General features: G+C 40.0%; 1 protein-coding gene across 1 annotated transcript; it reads right to left on the bottom strand.

Annotated features, from left to right (window-relative positions):
• Positions 1 to 9,091: 9,091 nt before the first annotated feature.
• Positions 9,092 to 21,758, bottom strand: LOC124026631 (fibronectin type III domain-containing protein 11-like). The gene is made up of 2 exons (XM_046339488.1): positions 21,557 to 21,758; positions 9,092 to 10,176 (listed from the first exon to the last, which is right to left on the bottom strand). Exon 2 carries the CDS (start codon positions 10,169 to 10,171, stop codon positions 9,179 to 9,181), a length of 993 nt encoding a protein of 330 aa, XP_046195444.1. The 5' UTR covers positions 10,172 to 10,176; positions 21,557 to 21,758; the 3' UTR covers positions 9,092 to 9,178.
• Between the last annotated feature and the right edge of the window lie 2,425 nt (positions 21,759 to 24,183).

The following is a 24,183-nucleotide window of genomic DNA, read 5'->3' as shown; positions in this document are numbered from 1 at the left end:
TTTCTGGGTCAAAATGCAACCCAAGATCTACCGCTCAGATTTTCTTAAAAAGAGGACTTAAACATTGCAACATTAACCAATTAAAAATAGTTCTGCAGCAATGTGGTTTGCGCAGTAGGCTATCACTACATTATCACTGCATATTGGCTATGCTTGAATTGCCCTGCCAATGTTGTTATTCTCAGACCATTTTGAAATTATATTTACAAATGTTAGGTATATGATCACACTGGAAATAGATCATTTGTTGTATTACTTGTTAGGCACAGCTGAGTGAGCATAATATATATATATATATATATTTTTTTACTGGACTGATGGCCTGCATCTGCTGGTCAGTCTGAGGGGAGGGTGCAGCGTTGAGGCTGCCTCTCATCCCACTCACCATCCCTCCTCTCTCTCTCTCTCTCTCTCTCTCTCTCTCTCTCTCTCTCTCTCTCTCTCTCTCTCTCCTCTCTGCCTCTCATCCCATTCAGCATCCCTCCTCTCGCCCTCTCTCTCCTCTCTGCCTCTCATCCCACTCACCATCCCTCCTCTCCCATCTCTCCTATCTCTCCCTCTCTCTCTCTCTCTCTCTCTCTCTCTCTCTCTCTCTCTCTCTCTCTCTCTCTCTCTCCCCTCTCTCCTCTCTGCCTCTCATCCCACTCACCATCCCTCCTCTCTCTCTCTCTCCTCTCTGTCTCTCTCTCTCCTCCCTCTCTCTCCTCTCTGCCTCTCATCCCATTCAGCATCCCTCCTCTCGCCCTCTCTCTCTCTCTCCTCTCTGCCTCTCATCCCACTCACCATCCCTCCTCTCCTCTCCTCTCCTCTCCTCTCCTCTCCTCTCCTCTCCTCTCCTCTCCTCATCTCCTCTCTCCTCTCTCTCTCTCCTCTCCCCTCTCCCTCTCCTCTCCTCTCTGTCTCTCTCTCTCTCTCCTCTCTGCCTCTCATCCCACTCACCATCCCTCCTCTCCTCTCCTCTCCTCTCCTCTCCTCTCCTCTCCTCTCCTCTCCTCTCCTCTCCTCTCCTCTCCTCTCCTCTCTGTCTCTCTCTCTCTCTCCTCTCTCTTTCCTCTCTGCCTATCATTTCATTCAGCATCCCTCCTCTCGCCCTCTCTCTCTCTCTCCTCTCTGCCTCTCATCCCACTCACCATCCCTCCTCTCTCCCTCCCTCTGCTGAGGGGACACAGTCTTCCAGCTGATGGAGAAACTTAGTCACACTGCATTATTTCTGCCTCGTGCACCAATTATGTTGTTACTCCTATGACCAGAGAAAGTAAAATATTCCTTGATATAAAAAAAAGACATGACACAAATTATAACAACGCAAGTTTATTGAAACACTTTGCTATCATTCATAGCACCTGCTGTTCTAGTTGTAGCGTGAATGGAAGTAGGGAGAACACGCATTTTATGGCATATAAAACTGTTGAACAAAGTGCTGACCGTGCTGAATAACAAGTTAAATATTAACTTACTCATATAAACAGCAGCTCATTGCCGTATTCATTGAGTCTCTCTCTATTCATGGTTTTAAAGGTGTCCTGTGTGTTCAAGACTTATTTTCAAAGTCTATGGCGTGACGAAACTGTGCACACAGCTATCTGATTGGCCAGCGGTAGACCTATAGGGGCACTTGATTAGTCCTCTTGGCCTGCCGGGTAGGCAGAGTTCTACCTTCAGACACTCAGCTGGCCCATCCCTGGATTTGTGTTAAATGATCTACAACAAAGCTTTCTTAGTGTCCAACAAGTTTTCTCTGCCCTTAACCTTGTTCTGAACACCTCCAAAACAAAGGTCATGTGGTGTGATTACCTCTGAGGGTTTAGAGCTTGAGCTAGTCACCTCATACAAGTACTTGGGAGTGTGGCTAGAAGGTACACTGTCCTCTCAGCACATATCAAAGCTACAGGCTGAAGTTAAACCTAGACTTGGTTTCCTCTATTGTAATTGCTCCTCTTTCACGCCACATGATTCAGATGACCATCCTACCCATGCTAGATTACGGAGACATAATTTATAGGTCGGCAGGTAAGGGTGCTCTCGAGCAGCTAGATGTTCTGTCACGCCCTGGCCTTAGTTATCTTTGTTTCACTTTATTATTTTGGTTAGGTCAGGTTGTGACATGGGGGATTGATTTTTTGTCTGGTCTAGGGGTTTTGTATGTTTATGGGGCGGTTCTCCTGTGTAGGTAGTTTTGTATGTCTATGGTTGCCTAGATTGGTTCTCAAATAGAGGCAGTTGTCTATCGTTGTGTCTGATTGGGAACCATATTTAGGCAGCCATATTCTGTGTGTACTTTGTGGGTGACTGTTTCCTGTCTTTGTGTTCTCTGCACCAGATAGGACTGTTTCGGGTTTTGCCATGTTTGTTATTTTGTATTTGTGTAGTGTTCACGTTATTGTCTTTCATTAAACATGTTGAACACGAACTACGCTGCATTTTGGTCCTCCTCTCCTTCGACGGAAGAAAACCGTTACATGTTCTTTACCATTCGGCCATCAGATTTGCCACCAATGCTCCTTATAGGACACATCACTACACTCTATACTCTGTAAATCAAATCAAATTGTATTTGTCACATACACATGGTTAGCAGATGTTAATGCGAGTGTAGCGAAATGCTTGTGCTTCTAGTTCCGAAAATGCAGTAATAACCAACGAGTAATCTAACCTAACAATTTCACAACACCTACCTTATACACACAAGTGTAAAGGGATGAAGAATATGTCCATAAAAATATATGAATGAGTGATGGTACAGAACGGCATAGGCAAGATGCAGTAGATGGTATAGAGTACAGTGTATACATATGAGATGAGTAATGTAGGGTATGTAAACATATAAAAGTGGCATCTCTGTATACCCGTCACAAGACCCACTGGTTGATGCTTATTTATAAAACCCTCTTAGGCCTCACTCCCCCCTATATGAGATATCTACAGCAGTCCTCATCCTCCACATACAACACCGGTTCTGCCAGTAACATTCTGTTAAAGGTCACCAAAGCAAACACATCCCTGGGTCGCTCATCTTTTCAGTTTGCTGCAACTAGTGACTGGAATGAGCTGCAACGAACACTCAAACTGGACAGTTTTATCTCAATCTCTTCACTCAAAGACTCAATCATGGACACTCTTACTGACAGTTGTGGCTGCTTTGCGTGATGTATTGTTCTCTATCTTCTTGCCCTTTGTGCTGTTGTCTGTGCCCAATAATGTTTTGTGCTGCTACCATGTTGTGCTGCTGCCATGTTGAGTTGCTACCATGTTGTTGTCATGTTGTGTTGCTGCCTTGCTATGTTGTTGTCTTAGGTCTCTCTTTATGTAGTGCTGTGTTGTCTCTCTTGTCGTGATGTGTGTTTTGCCCCCCACAGCATGCCTTTTGTTAGGCCGTCATTGTAAATAAGAATTTGTTCTTAACTAACTTCCCTAGTTAAATAAAGGTTAAGTAAAATAAATAAAAAGACACATGAAATGGTTAAAAATGGGAATACTTCACCTTCCCAGCACTATGGCTGCTGAATCAAGTGCCCCTACCACCAACAGCAGAAAACATTTGAATAAATAGGAACGCAAGGTTTTATCATTGTTGTTTTTTACAGAAATGTTTGATGAGTCACTAGGAGTGGCTTGGAGATCGACCAGTTGATCGAGATCGAAGTAGTTACACGAATTAGAACAAGATTAACTTCTCTAGCTAACGTCAACTAATTGGCAAAAAAGCTGGAGGTGAACAAACAGTGACGTCATTTTAATGCGACAGCTTTACTAGCTTTACTGTCAGTGTTAGCAGGTCAGGTAACAAATTAGTGTCATCCAAATAATTTGTTGTTGTAACATCCAAGTATGTTAATAATGACATGTGAGGCAGCTGAAAGCCTTTATTGAAACAACACAAAAAGTGTCCGTTTAGGATGATGCCAAAGTTAGGCTAATTACATGGGAGTAACAGGAGTACCCTATGGCTGTAGGCTACATTGGGGCATGGTCACGTTTTTATTCAGGGTTTAAGAAGGCTTCAAATGTGTGTAATTTCCACTTTAAAATGTCAGACTTGATTTGCCCAAATGAAAAATGTATCATTCGCTACAAAAATGTCTATTAATTATAATTCCCAGAATAATTCACATTTCCTGTTGCTGCAGGATTATTTGCCTGCTGTAGCAAACTGGCTCAAATTAAGATCATACATCTGTAAGTGGTATACAGCTATGACCTGAAGTTACTTTTTTGGAGCAGGTTAGGAGATTTAACATGGCAGTTTAAGAGAATTAACATGGCAGGTTAAGATAATTAACATGTCAGGTTATGAGAATTAACATGGCAGGTTAAGATAATTAACATGTCAGGTTAGGAGAATTAACATGGCAGGTTAAGATAATTAACATGTCAGGTTAGGAGAATTAACATGGCAGGTTAAGATAATTAACATGTCAGGTTAGGAGAATTAACATGGCAGGTTAAGATAATTAACATGTCAGGTTAGGAGAATTAACATGGCAGGTTAAAATAATTAACATGTCAGGTTAGGAGAATTAACATGGCAGGAAAAGGGAATTAGGGTTAGGATTAGTTCAAATGGTCTCCTAACCTGCTACATAAATGTAATTCTAGTCTTGGCTATACTCCATCTAGTCACAAACAGCTCTGGCCCCTTGTGGTCAACGTGTCCTGTCTTTGCAGTGATCAACAGGATCTGGAAGCTGCTCATTCATTAATCTGCAGTCCATGACACACAGCACTTCCTCTCTGGTTTGCATTTTGGCTCATGACACGGCAGTAAATAGGATTACACAGTTGAAGAGGAGGATGTGATATGATAGCACAAACAGATATGGGACCAGACTAGGGAAAGACAGAGTAACCCCCTGGACTCAAGAACTTGAAATGAACTGGAGAAATTTCCGCACAATAATGCTGCACTTTAGTGCCCAGTGCCCTTCTGGTGAAATAATTGACACATAGCCAACATGACACAATGTAAAAACTAGGAAGTATGGGTGTGTTCTTGGGCTTAATGCTGCAAGGTTCTTATGCACTATGTTCTGTTATAATCTCCTCCCGGCACAGCCAGAAGAGGACTGGCCACCACACAGCCTGGTTCCTCTCTCGGTTTCTTCCTAGGTTTTGGCCTTTCTAGGGAGTTTTTCCTAGCCACCGTGCTTCTACACCTGCATTGCTTGCTGTTTGGGGTTTTAGGCTGGGTTTCTGTACAGCACTTTGAGATATCAGCTGATGTACGAAGGACTATATAAATACATTTGATTTGAAATTTGATTTGACTATAAACATGCACATATTTCACAATACCCTCTTATCTGTCTGGTACGTGGGAGGCCGGGTATAAGATTTACTGTGAAAGAATGGAGAGGACGACAATTGAAACTTCACTTCAACTTCTTTAATGTCATGATGTACACTGGAGAACATGACAGAGTATTATAAACCCATAGATTTAGGAGAAGGTCGTAGAGAGTTCCTCCTTTTATTGTCACACAAGACTACTACTTGAACGGTTAATATAGACTGGTGGATAGACAGTATGCAAAATAGAAATGCCGTTTTTACATAGACAGGAGAAGATTAATCATGTCTGGAAAATGAATCATTGAAACATATCAATCTTACATCTGCCTGATAACGGGCAGGCTAAACCATGGGATTTGTCGAATAAAACGAAAAGCAGTTTGCAGCTGCGTGATAATAATGAACAATGGAGTATTTTAAAGGATCTTCAAAACAAGTCTGTTCGCTCTGGGAAATATACAGTATGTGAAGAGATACATTCTCTGAGATTCACCAGTGTGAGTGAAATGCATATCAATGATCTGTCATCACATTTATATTGCTTTCTGCCTATTGTAGACAATTTGCTCTTCTGTGCATTCGTAAATTCAATCTGGAGTGCCAGAGTGGGAATAGTATAGGGAATAGAGTGCTATAGGGAATAGAGTGCTATAGTGAATAGTATAGGGAATAGAGTGCTATATGGAATAGGGTGCCATTTGGGATGCATACATTGTTTTGTCTAGTGCTTACTAAGGCCTCACACGTGTTTTCGTAGATAAACATTATGAATATTAGCATTTTCCATTTGTTAGCGGAGAATCTATCCCTACTGCTCATTTTTTTTCTCTCCTTCATTTAACCAGGTAGGCTAGTTGAGAACAAGTTCTCATTTACAACTGTGACTTGGCCAAGATAAAGCAAAGCAGTGCGACACATACAACAACACACAGTTACACATGGAATAAACAAACATGCAGTCAATAATACAAAAGTCTACTGTATATACAGTGTGTGGAAATGAGGTAGGATAAGGGAGGCAATAAATAGGCCATAGTGGCGAAATAATTACAATATAGCAATTAAAACACTGGAGTGATAGATGTGGAGAAGATGAGTGTGCAAGTAGAGATACTGGGGTGCAAAGGAGCAAAATAAATAACAGTATGGGGATGAGGTAGTTGGATGGACTATTTACAGATGGGCTATGTACAGGTGCAGTGATCAGTGAGCTGCTCTGACAGCTGGTGCTTAAAGCTAGTGAAGAAGATATGAGTCTCCAGCTTCATTGATTTTTGCAGTTCGTTCCAGTCATTGGCAGCAGAGAACTGGAAGGAAAGGCGGCCAAAGTAGGAATTGGCTTTGGGGGTGACCAGTGAGATATACCTGCTGGAGCGCGAGCGTGTGATTTATCGGTGGTGACAGTGTTTCCTAGCCTCAGTACAGTGGGCAGCTGGGAGGAGGTGCTCTTATTCTCCATGGACTTTACAATGTCCCAGAATTTTTTGTAGTTTGTGCTACAGGATGCACATTTCTATTTGAAAAAGCTAGCCTTTACTTTCCTAACTGCCTGTGTATATTGCTCCGTAGCTTCCCTGAAAAGTTGCATATCGCAGGGGCTATTCAATGCTAATGCAGAAAGCCACAGGGTGTTTTTGTGCTGGTCAAGGGCAGTCAGGTCTGGAGTGTTCCTGGTTCTCAATTTTTTGAACGGGGCATGTTTATTTAAGATGGTGAGGAAAGCACTTTTAAAGAATAACCAGGCATCCTCTACTGACGGAATGAGGTCAATATCCTTCCAGGATACCTAGGCCAGGTCGATTAGAAAGGCCTGCTCGCTGAAGTGTTTTAGGGAGCGTTTGACAGTGATGAGGGGTGGTCGTTTGACCGCAGACCCATTACGGACACAGGCAATGAGGCAGTGATCGCTGAGATCCTGATTGAATACAGCTAGGGTGTATTTGGAGGGCAGGTTTGTTAGGATGATATCTATGAGGGTGCCCGTGTTTACAGATTTGGGGTTATACCTGGTAGGTTCATTGATAATTTGTGTGAGATTGAGTGCATCAAGCTTAGATTGTAGGACGGCCGGGGTGTTAAGAATGTCCCATTTTAGGTCATCTAACAGAACGAACTCTGAAGATAGATGGGGGGCAATAAATTCACATATGGTGTCCAGGGCACAGCTGGGGGCTGATGGTGGTCTATAGCAAGTGGCAACAGTGTTTCTGGAAAGGTGGATTTTTAAAAGTAGAAGCTCAAATTGTTTGGGCACAGACCTGGATAGTAAGACAGAACTCTGTATGCTATCTCTGCAGTAGATTGCAACTCCGCCCCCTTTGGCAGTTCTATCTTGATGGAATTTTTTTTAGTTAGGAATGTACATTTCAGGGTTTTTGGTGGTCTTCCTAAACCAGGATTCAGACACGGCTAGGACATCCGGGTTGGCAGAGTGTGCTAAGGCAGTGAATAAAACAAACTTAGGGAGGAGGCTTCTAATGTAAACATTCATGAAATCAAGGCTTTTACGGTTACAGAAGTCAACAAATGAGAGCGCCTGGGGAATGGGAGTGGAGCTAGGCACTGCAGGGCCTGGATTAACCTATACATAACCAGAGGGACAGAGGAGGAGTAGGATAAGGGTACGGCTAAAGGCTATAAGAACTGGTCATCTAGAACGTTCGGGACAGAGAGTAAAAGGAGCAGGTTTCTGGGCACGGTAGAATAGGTTCAAGGCATAATGTACAGACAAAGGTATGGTAGGATGTGAATACAGTGGAGGTAAACCTATGCATTGGGTGACGATGAGAGAGATATTGTCTCTAGAAACATAATTTAAACCAGGTGAGGTCACCGCATGTGTGTATGGTGGAACTAAAGGGTTAGCTAAGGAGTATTGAGCAGGGCTAGAAGCCCTACAGTGAAATAAGGCAATAATTACTAACCAAAACAGCAATGGACAAGGCATATTGACATTAGGGAGAGGCATACGTAACCAAGTTATCATTGGGTCCAGTGAGTAGCTGGGCGAGCTGGTCATAGTCATTAGTTACCCAATTAATATAGGTCATTGTTAGTACAATAATAACCTATATGATTGTATAAGCACAGTGTATTACGTGAAACAGCAGTGTATTAAGTTAAACAGTGTATTAAGTTAAAGTGTATTAAGTTAAACAGTGTATTACGTTAAACATCAGTGTATTAAGTTAAACATCAGATTGTTTGATTGTGAGTAATCCTGACCACAGAGATGCTATACCACAAAAAGTGCACAAAAAAATGTGTTTTCTTCACCGTCAAAGCACTGCTCGAACGCAAAGTATCAACAATGTATTTCATCTGCAATGGCAAAATTGCATAAAGATAGTGGGATTCAGATATGACTTCATTGTTTTAGCATAATCCACAGAGTTATGAAACTACGGTGCACAACATGGTTCAATACGCCAATATACTGTATCGTTTTTAAATTTAATTCCACGGTCTTGGAGCTAAAATTGGGATCATGTACAGTTTACTCTGCTAAAGACAATGCAAAGAAAAAAAAAGAGATCAATGTACAATACGGCGAACAAGGCATTTGTGACAAGTGCATGGGAGCCGCCATAATTATGGACATCCGCTATTATATTGAAATGTCCATGTTTATGCTGCTATTGGAAATGAAAAACCTTCACTCTCTCCACAGTTATGTCTGGTATGGCCATATGGCTAGGTGGCAGACATAACAATTCCATAACAACATATCAGACACATTCTCAAGGACAATATTTGTTTTGCTCTGTATCATGATTAAAGGACTAGGCTCGAATCCCCAAAATCTTGACAATGTCTTTTATTAGAGAGATAAAAAAAATTAAAATGTCTTTATATTCATATTGCTATGCACTCATGCCACGCTAGCCCTTTACCAGGGGAACAGCCTCCTCCTCTTCTCCTGGCTCCCGGTGAAGCCCCCTGGGGATAGTGGCATGGTTCTGAGCACCATGGTGTCATTCCAGAACCCGTAGACCAGGCAGCAGGCGTCAGCCCGCTTCACTGTGAACTCGTAGCACCTTTGCGGCAACAGGTTGTTGACCTGTATGCAGTAGGAGTTGCAGGTCACCGTTCCTAGCTGGTTCCCTTCCTCCGTGTTGGTCGGCTGGAGGAGCTTGTAGCGGATCTCAAACTGTTCCCCAGGCTCCTGCTGCTCCTGCCCGGCCATTTCCCAGTGCAGCCGGGCACAGTCAGCCAGAGCCTCCGAGCGTGACGTGTCGAACATCACGGGCATTTTGACGGACAACCTCAAATGGATCTGGGGTACCTTGGCGTTTCCCGTCTCGGAGATGAGCCGGTGCTTTGTGTGCAGCTCCCCGGGCATCAGTGTCGAGTCAAAGTCCGTGAACGCCTTAATGAGATGCGCTATCCTCTCATTTATGTGGGCGACCTCTTGATCGCCATAGTCGCTCTGGCTGGCTATAGCCTCCATTTCCACTTTGCCCTTACAGAACTGCTCGTAGAGCTCTTCCAGCAGGCTCAGCTGGATCTGCACCTGGCTGTGGCCCAGCTTCTTCATCCGCTGGAACTTCCAGGGATCGATGAGGTGGAGGATGGTGGAGTTGGACAGGTAGTTCTGCTGCAGGTCTGGTTGGTGGAGTGTGTCCTGGCGCATGACCTCCAGGTAATAGGAGCACTTATTGAGGATGTCCAGTTTGGACTTGCACTGCTTGATGTTACAGGGGTTGAGCTTAGTGGAGAGCAGCTGCGTGACCCGGTCATGGAGGTCTTTGAAGGTGATCCATTTTTTCGGGTCCATGCCGGGGCTGTCTCCTCCCTGGCCACCAGCGCAGCGTGTCTTCATGGGGTGGCGCTGATCGCTTACGTCACTGTCATCGCTCGGGGGGGTCATCATTCTTTTCATGTCAGCTGCAAAACACACAAGGAGATTTTCCTTCGTCATATAATTAAACATCTCTGTCTGTATTACTTTGGCGAGCTACATGTTTTCTCTCTTATGTAAAAATTAAACTGAATGAAAAAAAAACATTATGTTTTATTGTCATACACACCGGATAGTTGCAGTGAAATGTGTTGTTTTACAAGTTCAGCTATAATAGTACGGCGCCGCTGGAGCAAATGAGGGTTAAATGCCTTGCTCAAGGGCACATTGACCAATTTTCCACCTTGTACACTCTAACCTATGGGTGAAATTTGTATATATAATTGTGTATGTGAGCATTCAGCCCGTTTGATCTGTAGAAGATTTCTGTGGATGGAAACATCGTCAATAAAGGTGGTAATTGGACACATACACAGTGTGCAGAACTTTCTGTTATTTTTAAGTATACTTCATTAGCCAGGCGCCTACTTTTTTTAAGGATGAGCATATGACCACAAACTTTTCTTTACAGTGAATGTACTCTGAAGATTGATAAGCAACGACAAACTTGGCTAGTTATTTCTTTGTTCAGGCTTTCCATTGAAGACAGATTTGAGACTTCTGCTTTCAAGAGAAAAGCCACAAACTGTCAACCTGTAAAGAAAAATGTTGTGGTCCACCACTTGACAGTTGAAATGATGCAACATTAAGGGAAAAACGAATAGGCTAGAGATCCACTGTCTTCCGGCAGATGGTGTTATTCTAATGTGAAAGCTGTCGTGCCATCTGACCTAAGAGAATGCTAGAGGTCATGAAATAGGCCTAAGTACAGGACCTTCAGAAAGTATTCATACCCCTGGACACTTTCCACATTTTGTCTTGTTACAGCCTGAATTTTAAATAGATTCAATTAATGTTTTTTTGTCACTGGCCTACACACAATACCCCATAATGTCAAAGTGGAATTTCTACAAATTAATTTAAAAAATGGAAAACAAATGAAATGTCTTGCATCAGTAAGTATTCAACCCCTATGTTAGGACAAGCCTAAATAGGTTCAGGAGTAAAAATGTGCTTAACACGTCACATAATAAGTTACATGGACTCACTCTGTGTGCAATAATAATGTTTATCATGATTTTTCAATGACTACCTCATCTCTGTACCCCACACAATTAAATGTAAGGTCCCTCAGTAGAGCAGTGAATTTCAAACACAGATTCAACCACAAAGACCAGGGAGGTTTTCCAATGCGTCCCAAGAAGGGCACCTATTGGTAGATGGGTAAAAACAAAAATCAGACATTGAATATCCCTTTGAGCCTGGTGAAGTTATCAATTACACATTGGATCATGTGCCAACACACCCAGTCACAACAAAGATACAGTTGTGGAAAAAGTACCCATTAGTCATAATTGAGTAAAAGTAATAGAAAATGACTCGAATAAAAGTGAAAGTCACCCAGTAAAATACTACTTGAGTAAAAGTCTAAAAGTATTTGGTTTAAAATATACATAAGTATCAAAAGTAAATGTATAAAATTCCCTATATTAAGCAAATCCGACAGCACAATGTTCATGTTATTTTAATTTACAGATAGCCAGGGGCACACTCCACCACTCAGACATACTTTACAGATAGCCAGGGGCACACTCCACCACTCAGACATACTTTACAGATAGCCAGGGGCACACTCCACCACTCAGACATACTTTACAGATAGCCAGGGGCACACTCCACCACTCAGACATACTTTACAGATTAAGCATTTGTGTTTCATGAGTCTGGCAGATCAGAGGCAGTAAGGATGACCATGGATGTTCTCTTGATAAGTATGCGAATTGGACTATTTTTAAGCATTCCAAATGTAACATGTACTTTTGGGTGTCAGGGAAAATGTGTGGAGTAAAAAGTAAATATTTTTCTTTAGGAATGTAGTGAAGTAAAAGTTTTCAAAAATATAAATAGTCAAGTAAAGTACAGATACTCCCCAAAGCTACTTAAGTAGCACTTTAAAGTATTTTTACTTAAGTACTTTACACCACTGATCCTTCCTAACTCAGTTGCCAGAGAGGAAGGAAACCGCTCAGGGATTTCACCATGAGGCCAATGGTGACTTTAAAACAGTTACAGAGTTTAATGGCTTTGATAGGAGAAAACAGTATGGATCAACTATATTATAATTACTCGCAATACTAACCTAACATGGGGAAAATAGGGAAAAGAAGGAAACCTGTAAAGAAAAAAATATTCCAAAACATGCATCCCATTTGCAAAAAGGCACTAAAGTAATACTGCAAATGAAATGTGGCAAAGCAATTCACTTTTTGTCCTGAATACATAGTGTTATGTTTGGGGCAAATCCAATACATCACATTACTGAGTACCACTCTCCATATTTTCAAGCATAGTGGTCGCTGCGTCATGTTATGTGTATGCTTGTAATTGTTGAGGACTGGGGAGATTTTCAGGATAAAAAAAAATGGAATGGAGATAAGCACAGGCAAATTCCTAGAGGGAAACCTGGTTCAGTCTGCTTTCCACCAGACACTGGGAGACACTGGGAGACACTGGGAGATTAATTCACCTTTCAGGAGGACAATAACCTAAGACACAAGACCAAATATACACTGGAGTTGCTTACCAATAACAGTGAATGTGTCTGAGTGGCCGAGTTACAGTTGACTGTAATCTGATTTTAAATCTATAAAAACACCTGAAAATGGTTCTCTAGCAATGATCAACAACCAATTAGACAAAACTTGAACAATTAAAAAAATAATAATGGGCAAATGTTGCACAATCCAGGTGTGGAAAACTCTTCGAGACGTACCTAGAAAGACTCACAGCTGTGATCCCTGCCAAAGGTGATTCTAACATGTATTGACTCAGGGAGTTGAAAGTCAGTAAGTAAGTAAGAATGCCTATCTTATCAAGATATATTAGTGTTCTCTTTTTCATGATTTTTTTGTACAAATGGTAGAAGTTTTCTTTCCCTTGAACATGATCATTTCCATCACAATTGCATTGCCAGCATGTTTCACATTCAAAATATTGGAGAGCTCCAGTTGTATAGAAGGAGTGTGAAAAATTCCAGATCCAAAGGTCAGACTGAGATATAGGCTAGACCAAACAGAACACATTAACACATGTACAGCAGGTAAGAAGTAGGCCTAGCCAATGATCAACGTTAATGTTTTTACGCCCTCAAAACAAATACAGCAAGACCGAAAGTAAGTTGGCCAACGTTTGGCCTTTTTATAAAAAACAATTGGCTACCTGCTTGAACAAAAAATCCTAAATGAAATCCAAAATGAAATTAAATAATACATTGATTGCTTGTTGGTTAAAATATGTCTGAATAAATTAAATATACAATGAAATCGCTATTTACAGATCGATGCGGTCAAATATATTGGCACAGTTGAATGGAGCAGAATGTTCTGTTTACTCTTTTCAAAACTGGTTGAATTGTTATTTTCCCCCTGTAGGCACCTGCAACTTACAATACGTGATAAATTATACAGTAAATGAGAATAACTGCCTCCAAGTAAATTCATCAGAATTTTTTATCATTTAGTCCAGGACATTTTTGACTTTGAAGTGAAAAATCTAAATTTTGTTGAGATTTTTTGATGCTTGGTCCTGTGCAGTTGTATGTCAAATCAAATTAAATGTTATTTGTCACATGCTTTGTAAACAACAGGTGTAGACTAACAGTGAAATGTTTACTTTTGGGCCCTTCCCAACAATGCTTTGAGAAAGAAAATAGAGAAATAACAGATTCAGATTATTTAACAGTCACATGTACAGGGTTGCAGGTGTGATTGCAGGGTACGTTGAAAAAGTAAATATGTAATAATAAACAAAGAGTAACAATAACTTATATACAGGGTACCAGTACTGAGTAAATGTGCAAGGGCACAAGGTAATTGAAATAGAAATGTACAGTACATATAACTAGGAATAAATTAACAAGTTAAACAAATACACCAAAATATTTTTCAATTTCAATGTACAGTACCAGTCAAAAGTTTGGACACACCTACTCATTCAAGGGGTTTTCTTATTTTTTAAAACTATTTTCTACATTGTAGAATAACAGTGAAGACATCAAAACTATGAAATAACACATATGGAATCATGTAGTAACAAAAAAAGTGTTAAACAAATGAAAACATATTTTTTATTTGAGATTCTTCAAAGTAACCACCCTTTGCCTTGATGACAGCTTTGCACACTCTTGGCATTCTCTCAACCACATTCAAGAGGTAGTCACCTGGAATGCATTTCAACAAACAGGTTTGCCTCGTTAAAAGTTCATTTCTGGAATTTCTTTCCTTCTTAATGTGTTTGAGCCAATCAGCTGTGTTGTGACCAAGTAGGGGTGGTATACAAAAGATAGCCCTGTAAAAGACCATATTATGGCAAAAACAACTCAAATAAGCAAAGAGAAACGACAGTCCATCATTAATTTAAGACATGAATGTCAGTTCATTTGGAAAATTTCAAGAACTTTGAAAGTTTCTTCAAATGCAGTCACAAAGAGCATCAAGTGCTATGATGAAACTGGCTCCCGTGAGGACCGCTTCCACCACAGGAAAGGAAGACCCAGACTTAAATCTGCTACAGAGGATAAATTCATTAGAGTTAACTGCACCTCAGATTGCAGTCCAAAAAATGCTTCAGAGTTCAAGTAACACCCAAACAAGGGCACTGCGTTCATCCACCTCTGGCCTGCTCGCCTCCCTACCAGGAAAGGAAGACCCAGACTTAAATCTGCTACAGAGGATAAATTCTAAGTTTTAGATGAGTTAACTGTCCCACTGGATGTCATAAGGTGAATCAGATTGCAGTCTGGATAAAAATGCTAAATGACTTAGTTCAAGTAACAGACACACCACAACATCAACTGTTCAGAGGAGACTGTGTGAATCAGGCATTTGTGGTCAAATTGCTGCAAATAAACCACTACCGAAGGACACCAATAAGAAGAAGAGACTTGCTTGGGCCAAGAAACACGAGCAATGGACGGACATTAGACTGGTGGAAATCTGTCCTTTGGTCTGATGAGTCCAAATTTGAGATTTTTGGTTCCAACCACTGTCTTTGTGAGATGCAGAGTCAGTGAATGCATGAGTGGTTCCCACTGTGAAGCATGGAGGAGGAGGTGTGATGGGGCTTTGCTGGTGACACTGTCAGTGATTTACTTAGAATTCAGGGAACACATTCGGCAGCGATACACCATCCCACCTGGTTTGCGCTTAGTGGGACTATAATTTGTTTTTCAACAGGACAATGACCCAAAACACCTCCAGGTGTATAAGGGCTATTTGACCAGGAAGGAGAGTGATGTAGTGCTGCATCAGATGACCTGGCCTCCACAATCACCCGACTTCAAACCAATTGAGATGGTTTGGGATGAGTTGGACCACAGAGTGAAGGAAAAGCAACAAACAAGTGCTTAGCATATGTGGGAACTCCTTCAAGATTGTTAGAAAAGCATTCCTCATGAAGCTGGTTGAGAGAATGTCAAGACTGTGCAAAGCTGTCATCAAGGCAAAGTGTGACTACTTTGAAGAATCTAAAATATATTCTAATCTAATAGTCATGATTAATTCTTAGCTACAGTAGCACCAGGAAATTCTCCCAGTTGAAAATATATTAATCTTCACTCCTCAAATGATTGAGACGGTATCCAGACAATTCATATCTGATAGGTTACTGGAAGCAGAAGATGATCCATTATATTGTAATGAAACAGCAGGGAGCAGGTCTCGCGCTCATAAACCCAGGGTCGTTACACTATTGACCAGATACTCAAATGGCTGCTCTAACAATTAAAATAAATGCCTTCGAAAATGGGAGGCAGTCAGGAGTCGAGATCAGGTGGGACCCTTCTAGCCAATGAAAGGGCAAATACGCATGTGAACAATAGGCACAACTCCAATAAAAAATATATTTTTTCTCAAAGTAACCAGGATGTCACGTGTCCTACCTAGCTTTTAAATTTTTTTTTTTATTAACAACAAATCAATACATAAAGCACATGAGGGAACACAAGCATACATAGATTACAAACAATGGACAATCGAGCTAGGGGGTACAATATCACATTACAATTACACAAGGACCTTAAGGGACATGCATATACTTACAATTCTAACAGCTTTTTTGTTAGTAGAGCATTTAACCGTCTTAAAATACAGTTCAATTTCTTTTTGTAGGATATGAAAATGTGGTTTTCTGTTTGTATATTTACATTTGTGTATATGAAATTTGGCCAAAAGAATAATGAAATTAATTACATAAAAATGATTCCGCTTATTTCTATTTTATGTAAAGAATCCAAACAGTAAATCTCTCCACAATAGTGTAAAATCTTCATAAATGTGTTCAATTATAAACCTACTCATGTCTTGCCACAGTTTTCTTACATGCATACAATGCCAAAAAAGATGCACAACTGTTTCTGGGTGGTCATTACAAAAGGAGCAATTTGAGTTGATGTTTTCCTTAAACTTCTTCATATAGTGGTTGGCAGGATAATATTTATGAATAATTTTAAAGAAAACTTCCTTAATTTTGTTAACAAGTAGGTATGTTTGTGGCAACATCCAAACTTTTTCCCAACAGATATTATCAATAAATCCATTCCAATAAGGCATGACATAAGGTATAGATACAACATCCTGCTGAAACAAGGATCGTAATCACTCTGTTGTTGAATGGACCAAAAGTGAAACAAATCTTTCCTACTGATGAGTCAACAGGGTCAATAGAAGGTAGGCTCTGAGGGTCAGGTCTTGACATGTTCCTGAATAACATAGCAACACCTAAGGGATGGCATCTAAAACAATTGCAAAATCTTTAGGTGTTACAGGGACTTTGTAAAGTGATAAGAATTCTTTATAACTGAGTAAAAGACCCTCTGCATTTACCAGTTGGCTCACCAATAGGATATTATTTCTGAACCAATATTCTAAAAACAGAGAGGTATTTTTATACAATATATCCCGATTATTCCATATATAATATCTGTGTGGAGAAAAATTGTGTTTATAAATTAAGGACCATGACAAGAAAACCTGCCGATGAAAAGCAGAAAGTTTCACTGGAACTTTGTCAATATTATAATTGCAAAACAACATTTAAGGCCACCAAAAGTAGAGAAGACATGATGAGGAATAAAATTCCAGATAGAAGTGGGTCTTCTTAGGAATTGTTTTATCCAATTGATCTTGAAAGTATTATTTAAAGTAGTAAAATCCAGAAAATTCTGTCCACCATTCTCATAAGTGTTCATTACAACAGTTTTCCTAATGTAATGGGTACGGTTTCTCCAAAGAAAGTTGAAAAGCATCTGGTCTATCTCCTTGCTTATTTTACGGTCAAGATATAAAGATAGAGCACCATATGTTAGTCTAGAGATACCTTCAGACTTGGTTATTAGGACTCTACCTTTTAAAGATAAGTCCCTCTGTAGCCATTGATTTAGTTTCTTCTGGGTTTTTTTAATAAGAGGGTTAAAATTTAGTAAGCCTCTAGACTTCTGATTCTTTGTAATGGTTATGCCTAAATATGTAAGTTCTTCTTTTACTGGAATACCATAATATGAAGGTGTCACACAATCTTTGACAGCCATGAGTTCACATTTCTTAATGTTAAGATATAGACCAGACGCTTTGGAAAAGGATTGTATCACATTGATCGATATGGGAATTTGGTTAGCGTCTTTCAGAAAAAGTGTAGTATCGTCAGCCAGCTGGCTTATAATAATTTCTTTACCAGCTATGGAAATACCTTGTACAGGACTATTATTTAAAGAATTTGCAAGAAGTTGGGTGATTAATAAAAACAGGTACTGAGAGATAGGCAAGGTTGTCCTAATTCCTCTCTTTAATTCAAATCTAGGTGAGGTGCCATATTTCAATTTGATAGAGCTGTTACCATTTGCATAGAGAGTCTTAATAGCCTCACAGAAAAAATCCCCAAAGCCAAGTCTCTCAAGGGAGTGGAAGAGAAACTGATGCTCTACTGTGTCAAATGCTTTATAAAAATCTAAAAAATAATATGAAGCTATCCTCAGTTATTAGGTCTGAGTAGTCAAGTACGTCTAATTACTAGTCTGACATTGTTAGAAATATGTCTGTTCCTCATGAAGCCAGACTGTGTTTCATCAATGATTGCATCCAGAACTTCTTTAATTATTTTTGCAAGTAGTGAGGCTAATATCTTATAGTCATTATTAAGAAGAAAAATTGGACGGCAATTATCGATGAGCAGCACTTCTTTTTTAGGCTTACAGGTATCAGTGTTATTAACCCCTGACTCATTGTAGGAGGGAGAACATTGTTTTTAATACTCTTTAAAAAGAGGGGTAAATATTTTGATATCAATGTAAATAGCCTTATGGTCTGTGAGGGGAGTAGTACAAATATTTGTAGTAACACACTCACTATCAATACATTTGGATATAAGTCAAAAATCTATTCTGGATTGTCTGGAGCCTGTTTTGTTACTCCAAGTGAATGATCTTTCGGCCGGAAACCTCTCTCTCCATATATCAGTAAGATCAAACTTTTCCATAAAAAGTATTAAACCCAAATTCTGATTGGTTGGCCTACCTGGGGGCCATCTATCAGTTGAATTATCTATTGTAATGTTAAAGTCCCCTCCTATCAATAATAACGAATTGGGAAATTTAGATAACCAATGAAGTATATGTTTCTCTATAGATTCAAGCAACTCATCATTCTCATGTTTGGTGTTGTACCCGTAGAAGTTTACAGTAATGAGTGTAATGTCATTGTAACTGATCACAAGACAAATAAAGTGACCAAAGGGGTCACATTCCGAGTGTAGAATATTACCGCCAAAGGTATTTTTCATTGTAGTGACACCAGCAGAGCGTTCAGATCCATGGGAAAGCCAAATATCGTTGCCCCACTGTGACCTCCAGAAGTTGGCATCAGCAGAAATTGAGTGAGACTCTTGAAAAAAGCAAAAATCTGTTCGAAATTGTTTAGCAAATAAAAATAAGGCCTTGCGCTTCAGACTGTTTCGTAACCCCCTAGCATTAAGAGATAATATAGACAAAGACAAAACAACAAAGATTATATAAAAGTATAAACTGTAGTAGGATGAGTCAAAGACGTAGGAGCAGTGAACGTAAACGATAAGGAACCGAGATCTGCACCATTTAAGTCAATTTAAAGTGAAAATAGCTTATTCCATAACCTTTGAAATGCAACTCAACTGGAAATTATGTTCAAGACCAAACCAAGGGTTCTTGTAGTAAGAGAGACTAAAAACCCTCTTTAGAGTAGTCAGAAACTATTCTGAGAAATCAAACAAATAATAATTTAAATAAAAGGGTACCTACTATTTTAAGTACATATGAAAACTGATCATAAAATAATTGAATAACAAAATGTTTTACATATAAACGTTCCTAAGACCTTTTTTGGAAAGAAGTATTAATAACTAAATAGAACAATAACCGTGTAAAGTCAGAGCAAACCTGTATGCCATTTAAAACAGTATCTTAGTTACTGTATACATAAAACATAAATTCAGCTTTCAATCGTAAGTTTATTCTTCTGGTCATACAAGTTTATAAACAAAATAGGACTTCTGGTCATACAAGAACAAACTAATGAATTGAAATACCTGAGTATTCCTTTAAAATAGTCACCTGATACTTGTTAGGTAAACAACATAAGGAAAATGAGAATACCATGGCTGAAACCATCAACCTGTTCCTTCTGGTGAGATTTTAGGGAGGAATATGGATTTCTGAACCGTTGATGAAGCCTCGTCCTCCAACGAAGTAAGCAGCCTTCCCCTCACTTCGTGCTATCTTGATCGTTGGCCACAACTTGTTCCTTCTTTCTATGTCTTCCGGGCTGAGATGCTCGGCGAAACGCATACCATGGCTCTGAAGGAAGGCGTTCTTCCTAGCAGCTTTCCAGACAGCATCCCTGTAGAATCTGGTAGTGAAGAGGATGATGATACCCCTGGGTCTTGAATCGCTTTGCTGTTGCTTCTTGCCGAGGCGATGTACAACGTCGATGGTATCACCAACTTTGTTCTTCTCTGCAGGCAAAACTTCTTGGCAGATATGGATAGCCTTTCCTCGTGTAACGGAGGTGAAACGGCTAGCTTAGTTAGCGGTGCGCGCTAAATAGCGTTTCAATCGGTTACGTCACTTGCTCTGAGACCTTGAAGTAGTAGTTCCCCTTGCTCTGCAAGGGCCGTGGCTTTTGTGGAGCGATGGGTAACGATGCTTCGAGGGTGACTGTTGTTGATGTGTGCAGAAGGTCCCTGGTTCGCGCGAGGGGACGGTTTAAAATTATACTGTTACACTCGCACATCTTCATTCTCCACCTCTGGCAAGCCGTAGAGTCTCAGGTTCCATTTTCTTGTGTATTGTTCCAGATCAGTGAGACGTCTATGGTAGACATTGTTATTCTTTTCCACCCTTTCCACATTTTTTTCAACTTTTGCCACTCTCGTTTTCACATCATTAATTTCACCACATTCAAACTCCACAGTCTTTTTCAAGCCTTCGATAACCATGGTGTTCGCGCCTACCATTTTCTCAATGGCGTCACACCTGGAGTTGATGAGTAAGGAGAGGGTAGCCACGATGTCAGAGTTCATGTTGGGTTTTTTGGAGGGTGGAGGTTTGCACGGAGTAACCGGTAAAGAGGGGAATTCGTCATCTTCAGCATTCGAAAGCATGATATTATCCATAGGCCAAGTGTAGTTATGACAGTTGTCTATAAGCACGTTTCTCTCTTGTTGATTAGCAATAGAACGGCTAACTTTTTCCTTTCTTTTTTTGTCACGACTTTGCATGGACATGCTGAAATAAATTATCCAATTATCATTCCAGTCACAGGAAAGGCCTTATATCTTGAACAAATAAAAATAATAATGACTAAACTTCACAATCTTTCTGAAGTTTGGTACGGAGCTCGGTAAAAAAGCGTCTGTTCAAGCAGCCATCTTGGCCAATTCTCCCCGTGTCCTACCTAGCTAGCTGTCGGGTACACTCGTAACAACGTAAGCAGTACCGCACTTCTATTCGATCAAATACGCCGCACGTAGCAAATAAGCCATTACATTTTTTGTGGACCAAATTCGACACTCACTGACCTCCATACAAAAACGAATCGGTTGTTGAGCGAAAAAAACAACAACTAAAAACCGCAACCTGCTGGACAAGACAGATTTTGGGCCCAGTTATCACTCTCGCTTCGTCTCTTCCTCTACTAAAAACATTGTGCAAATGTACAGAAGGGCTAGGCTTTCGATGCAGTGTTCAAAACATGCACGGCGAAGCTCATTTCACAGAAGCTCAACTCTTTGACCAGCCGACGGTGTTCATTAGGCCTACTGTATTCAAGCATAATGTCTTACCTGCTCGGTCTAATGCATTGCCGTCTTGCACCACGAATAGTTTGAAAATAAATGTTGTTTTTAATTGGTGCTTTTAAAAGTTACCATAGCTACGAACTCAAATGGCACAGGTGCAACATTGTGAGGTCATACTCGAATACATGTTGAGACGATAACATTAGCCAGAGGTCTTGGCTTAATTTCTAGGCACAACTCCAGACCTGCTCCCTGCCGTTTCATTACAATATAATGGATCATCTTCTGCTTCCAGAAACCTATCAGATTGTAAACGATTTTTTATTTATATATATAAAATGGTATATATATTTGTTTACATATTATACCTCTTTATAATGCGTTTGCAAACTGAATGTTCGATAACATTGATTATTAGCCTATTAATCATTTGCGAGATCATGCGTCTTTTCGAATGACTTTGCACTTACTAGCCTATTTTTACACCCGTTAGGCCTACCCCAATACCATGAAATGCAAGACATTTTCATTCCAAAATCTATGTTTTCCAGTAGATAATACAGGACGTAATCCGACATTTAAACCTATGGTGGAGAGAATATTGAAAGCTGCACCATCTATTGACGACCACAAAGTGGCAGTAAAGACCATCTGTTGCTTTATGCAATTGTCACTGGAATTGCAGTAATGACTTGTTAATCACATCATCTGATTGATCAATAGATTTATAGGACTGAACCTTCAAAACAATTGTTAGGACTATGATCTAAAGCCGTATACACGCACAAATATAGCCTAACATTGGAAAACCAGTCCCAAGTCATTTCACTTGTGTGTTCATTAGGCTAATCATACCATGTGCACTTGGGAAGATCAAATCAAATGTTATTGGTCACATACACATATTTGGCAGAGGTTATTGTGGGTGTAGTGAAATGCTTGGACTTAGGAGCTAGAAGCAGAGCTTCCATGTCTGTCAGCATCATATTGTACCAAAAACTTCTCAAAGAAGAAATGTACTTTTAATACATGTAATTATAAAATGAATAACAAACTTATGAGGTAAAGTAGCCTACTGAAAAATCAGCTGAAGGAAATTGTCATTTTCAAGGGTGCCCAGGTTCCAAATCAAAAGGCTAGCTGCATTTCAGTTGGAAATGAATTGTTGTTTCACAATGTAAGACCAAGAATTATGGTCTATATTAATTGAAATGATCATAAATGACCATAGGCCTATAGACAGTTTCGATTGCAAAGCATTTCTATAAGGCCTCTTCTGGCACAACAGGGGTAGGCCTGATTACCAACAGCGATGAGACAGCCTACACGGAGGAGGTGAGAGCCCTGGCGGACTGGTGCCAGGCGAATAACCCCTAAACACAAGTATTTTCGCTGCACGTGCAATAACATCTGCAAATCTGTGTAGCCTACATGACCAATAAACATTGATTTGAGATAATGGTTCACCCCTGACATTATTGGATGGACATGACATTAAGGAGATGACATTATGACAGAGATGACATTATCAACCTCTAATGCATTCATTCCAATCTGTGACTGTAATAGTCCAGTGAGTAATGTAATAACTTTGATGTACTCATAATATGAGTATATCAGAGTTATCAAGTGTAGATCTACTACATTACTGATCACTGTCTGTTCAATTGAAGATAGTTGTATTTGCACAGCACAGCTGAGTGAGATAGTGTTAAAAGCTGGGTTGCGTCCCAAATGGCATCCTATTCCCTGGCCTATATAGTGCACCACTTTTGACCAGGACCTATGGTCAAAAGTAGTGCATTATGTAGGGAACAAAGTACAATTTGGGACACACACTAAATCATCATTACATAGGCTTGTTTCAACAATTATATTCAATCATATGACTGGATTTGTCAAGAGAATATTCCAAATGTTTATTCTAGCTACATGATTAAGTCTTCTGTCACCAGTGTTTTTCATATTGAAATGACAACATCTCTGACATCTTATAAGGCTATAATTGGATGAATCGTTATATAAGCTCTATTCTATAATGGTATTACCATCACTTTGTCAACATAGTTGTTTTGCTTCGCCTTAACTTATAAATCTGTCATTTCTATTGGATTCCACATTGCATTTCATCCAACACCCAATTTAAAATATTTGTTTTATCCAATTAGGTTGAGATTTGTTTATAAACCATAGATAGCATGAATATGGCAATGTATAGATTCTACTATTAGGGGCAGCGTCTATTATGTTTTACATTGTTTATGTGGGAGATATTCCAGTAAAAGTCTATGCAGTCTGTTATCAGCAACACCATTGCTTTCCAGGACTGATCTGTGATGATGGACCTCTCCAACGGAGATCTTAATAACCCAATGACCTTCTATTCAGACCAAAAAACACCATAGAGAGAATCTGTTACCAAGAAACCAATAAAGGTTCTTCAGATCATACAGTGATTACAAGGGGGAAATTCCCCCAAAGCGCACCAGTTTTGCCTCTGCTTGTCAGCACATGGTCACATTTTGCCCATTCATGGCAAGCCTGATAAGGCGAAATATGAGCATCAGGCCTACATGTTGACAGACTGTCTGTCTCTGTCTCTGGTTGCGTCCCAAATTACACCCTATCCCTACATAGACAGTGCACTACTTTTGACCAGACCCCTATGGCCA

Source organism: Oncorhynchus gorbuscha, linkage group LG03, assembly GCF_021184085.1.
Source record: "Oncorhynchus gorbuscha isolate QuinsamMale2020 ecotype Even-year linkage group LG03, OgorEven_v1.0, whole genome shotgun sequence".
Lineage (NCBI taxonomy): Eukaryota > Metazoa > Chordata > Actinopteri > Salmoniformes > Salmonidae > Oncorhynchus > Oncorhynchus gorbuscha.
The sequence above is the reverse complement of the archived record's forward strand: the minus strand, read 5'-3'. Positions and strand labels throughout refer to the sequence as shown.

Bases quoted from the DNA above. Each gene is read 5' to 3' on its own strand.
- LOC124026631 (XM_046339488.1), bottom strand. From the start codon at position 10,171: ATGAAAAGAATGATGACCCCCCCGAGCGATGACAGTGACGTAAGCGAT.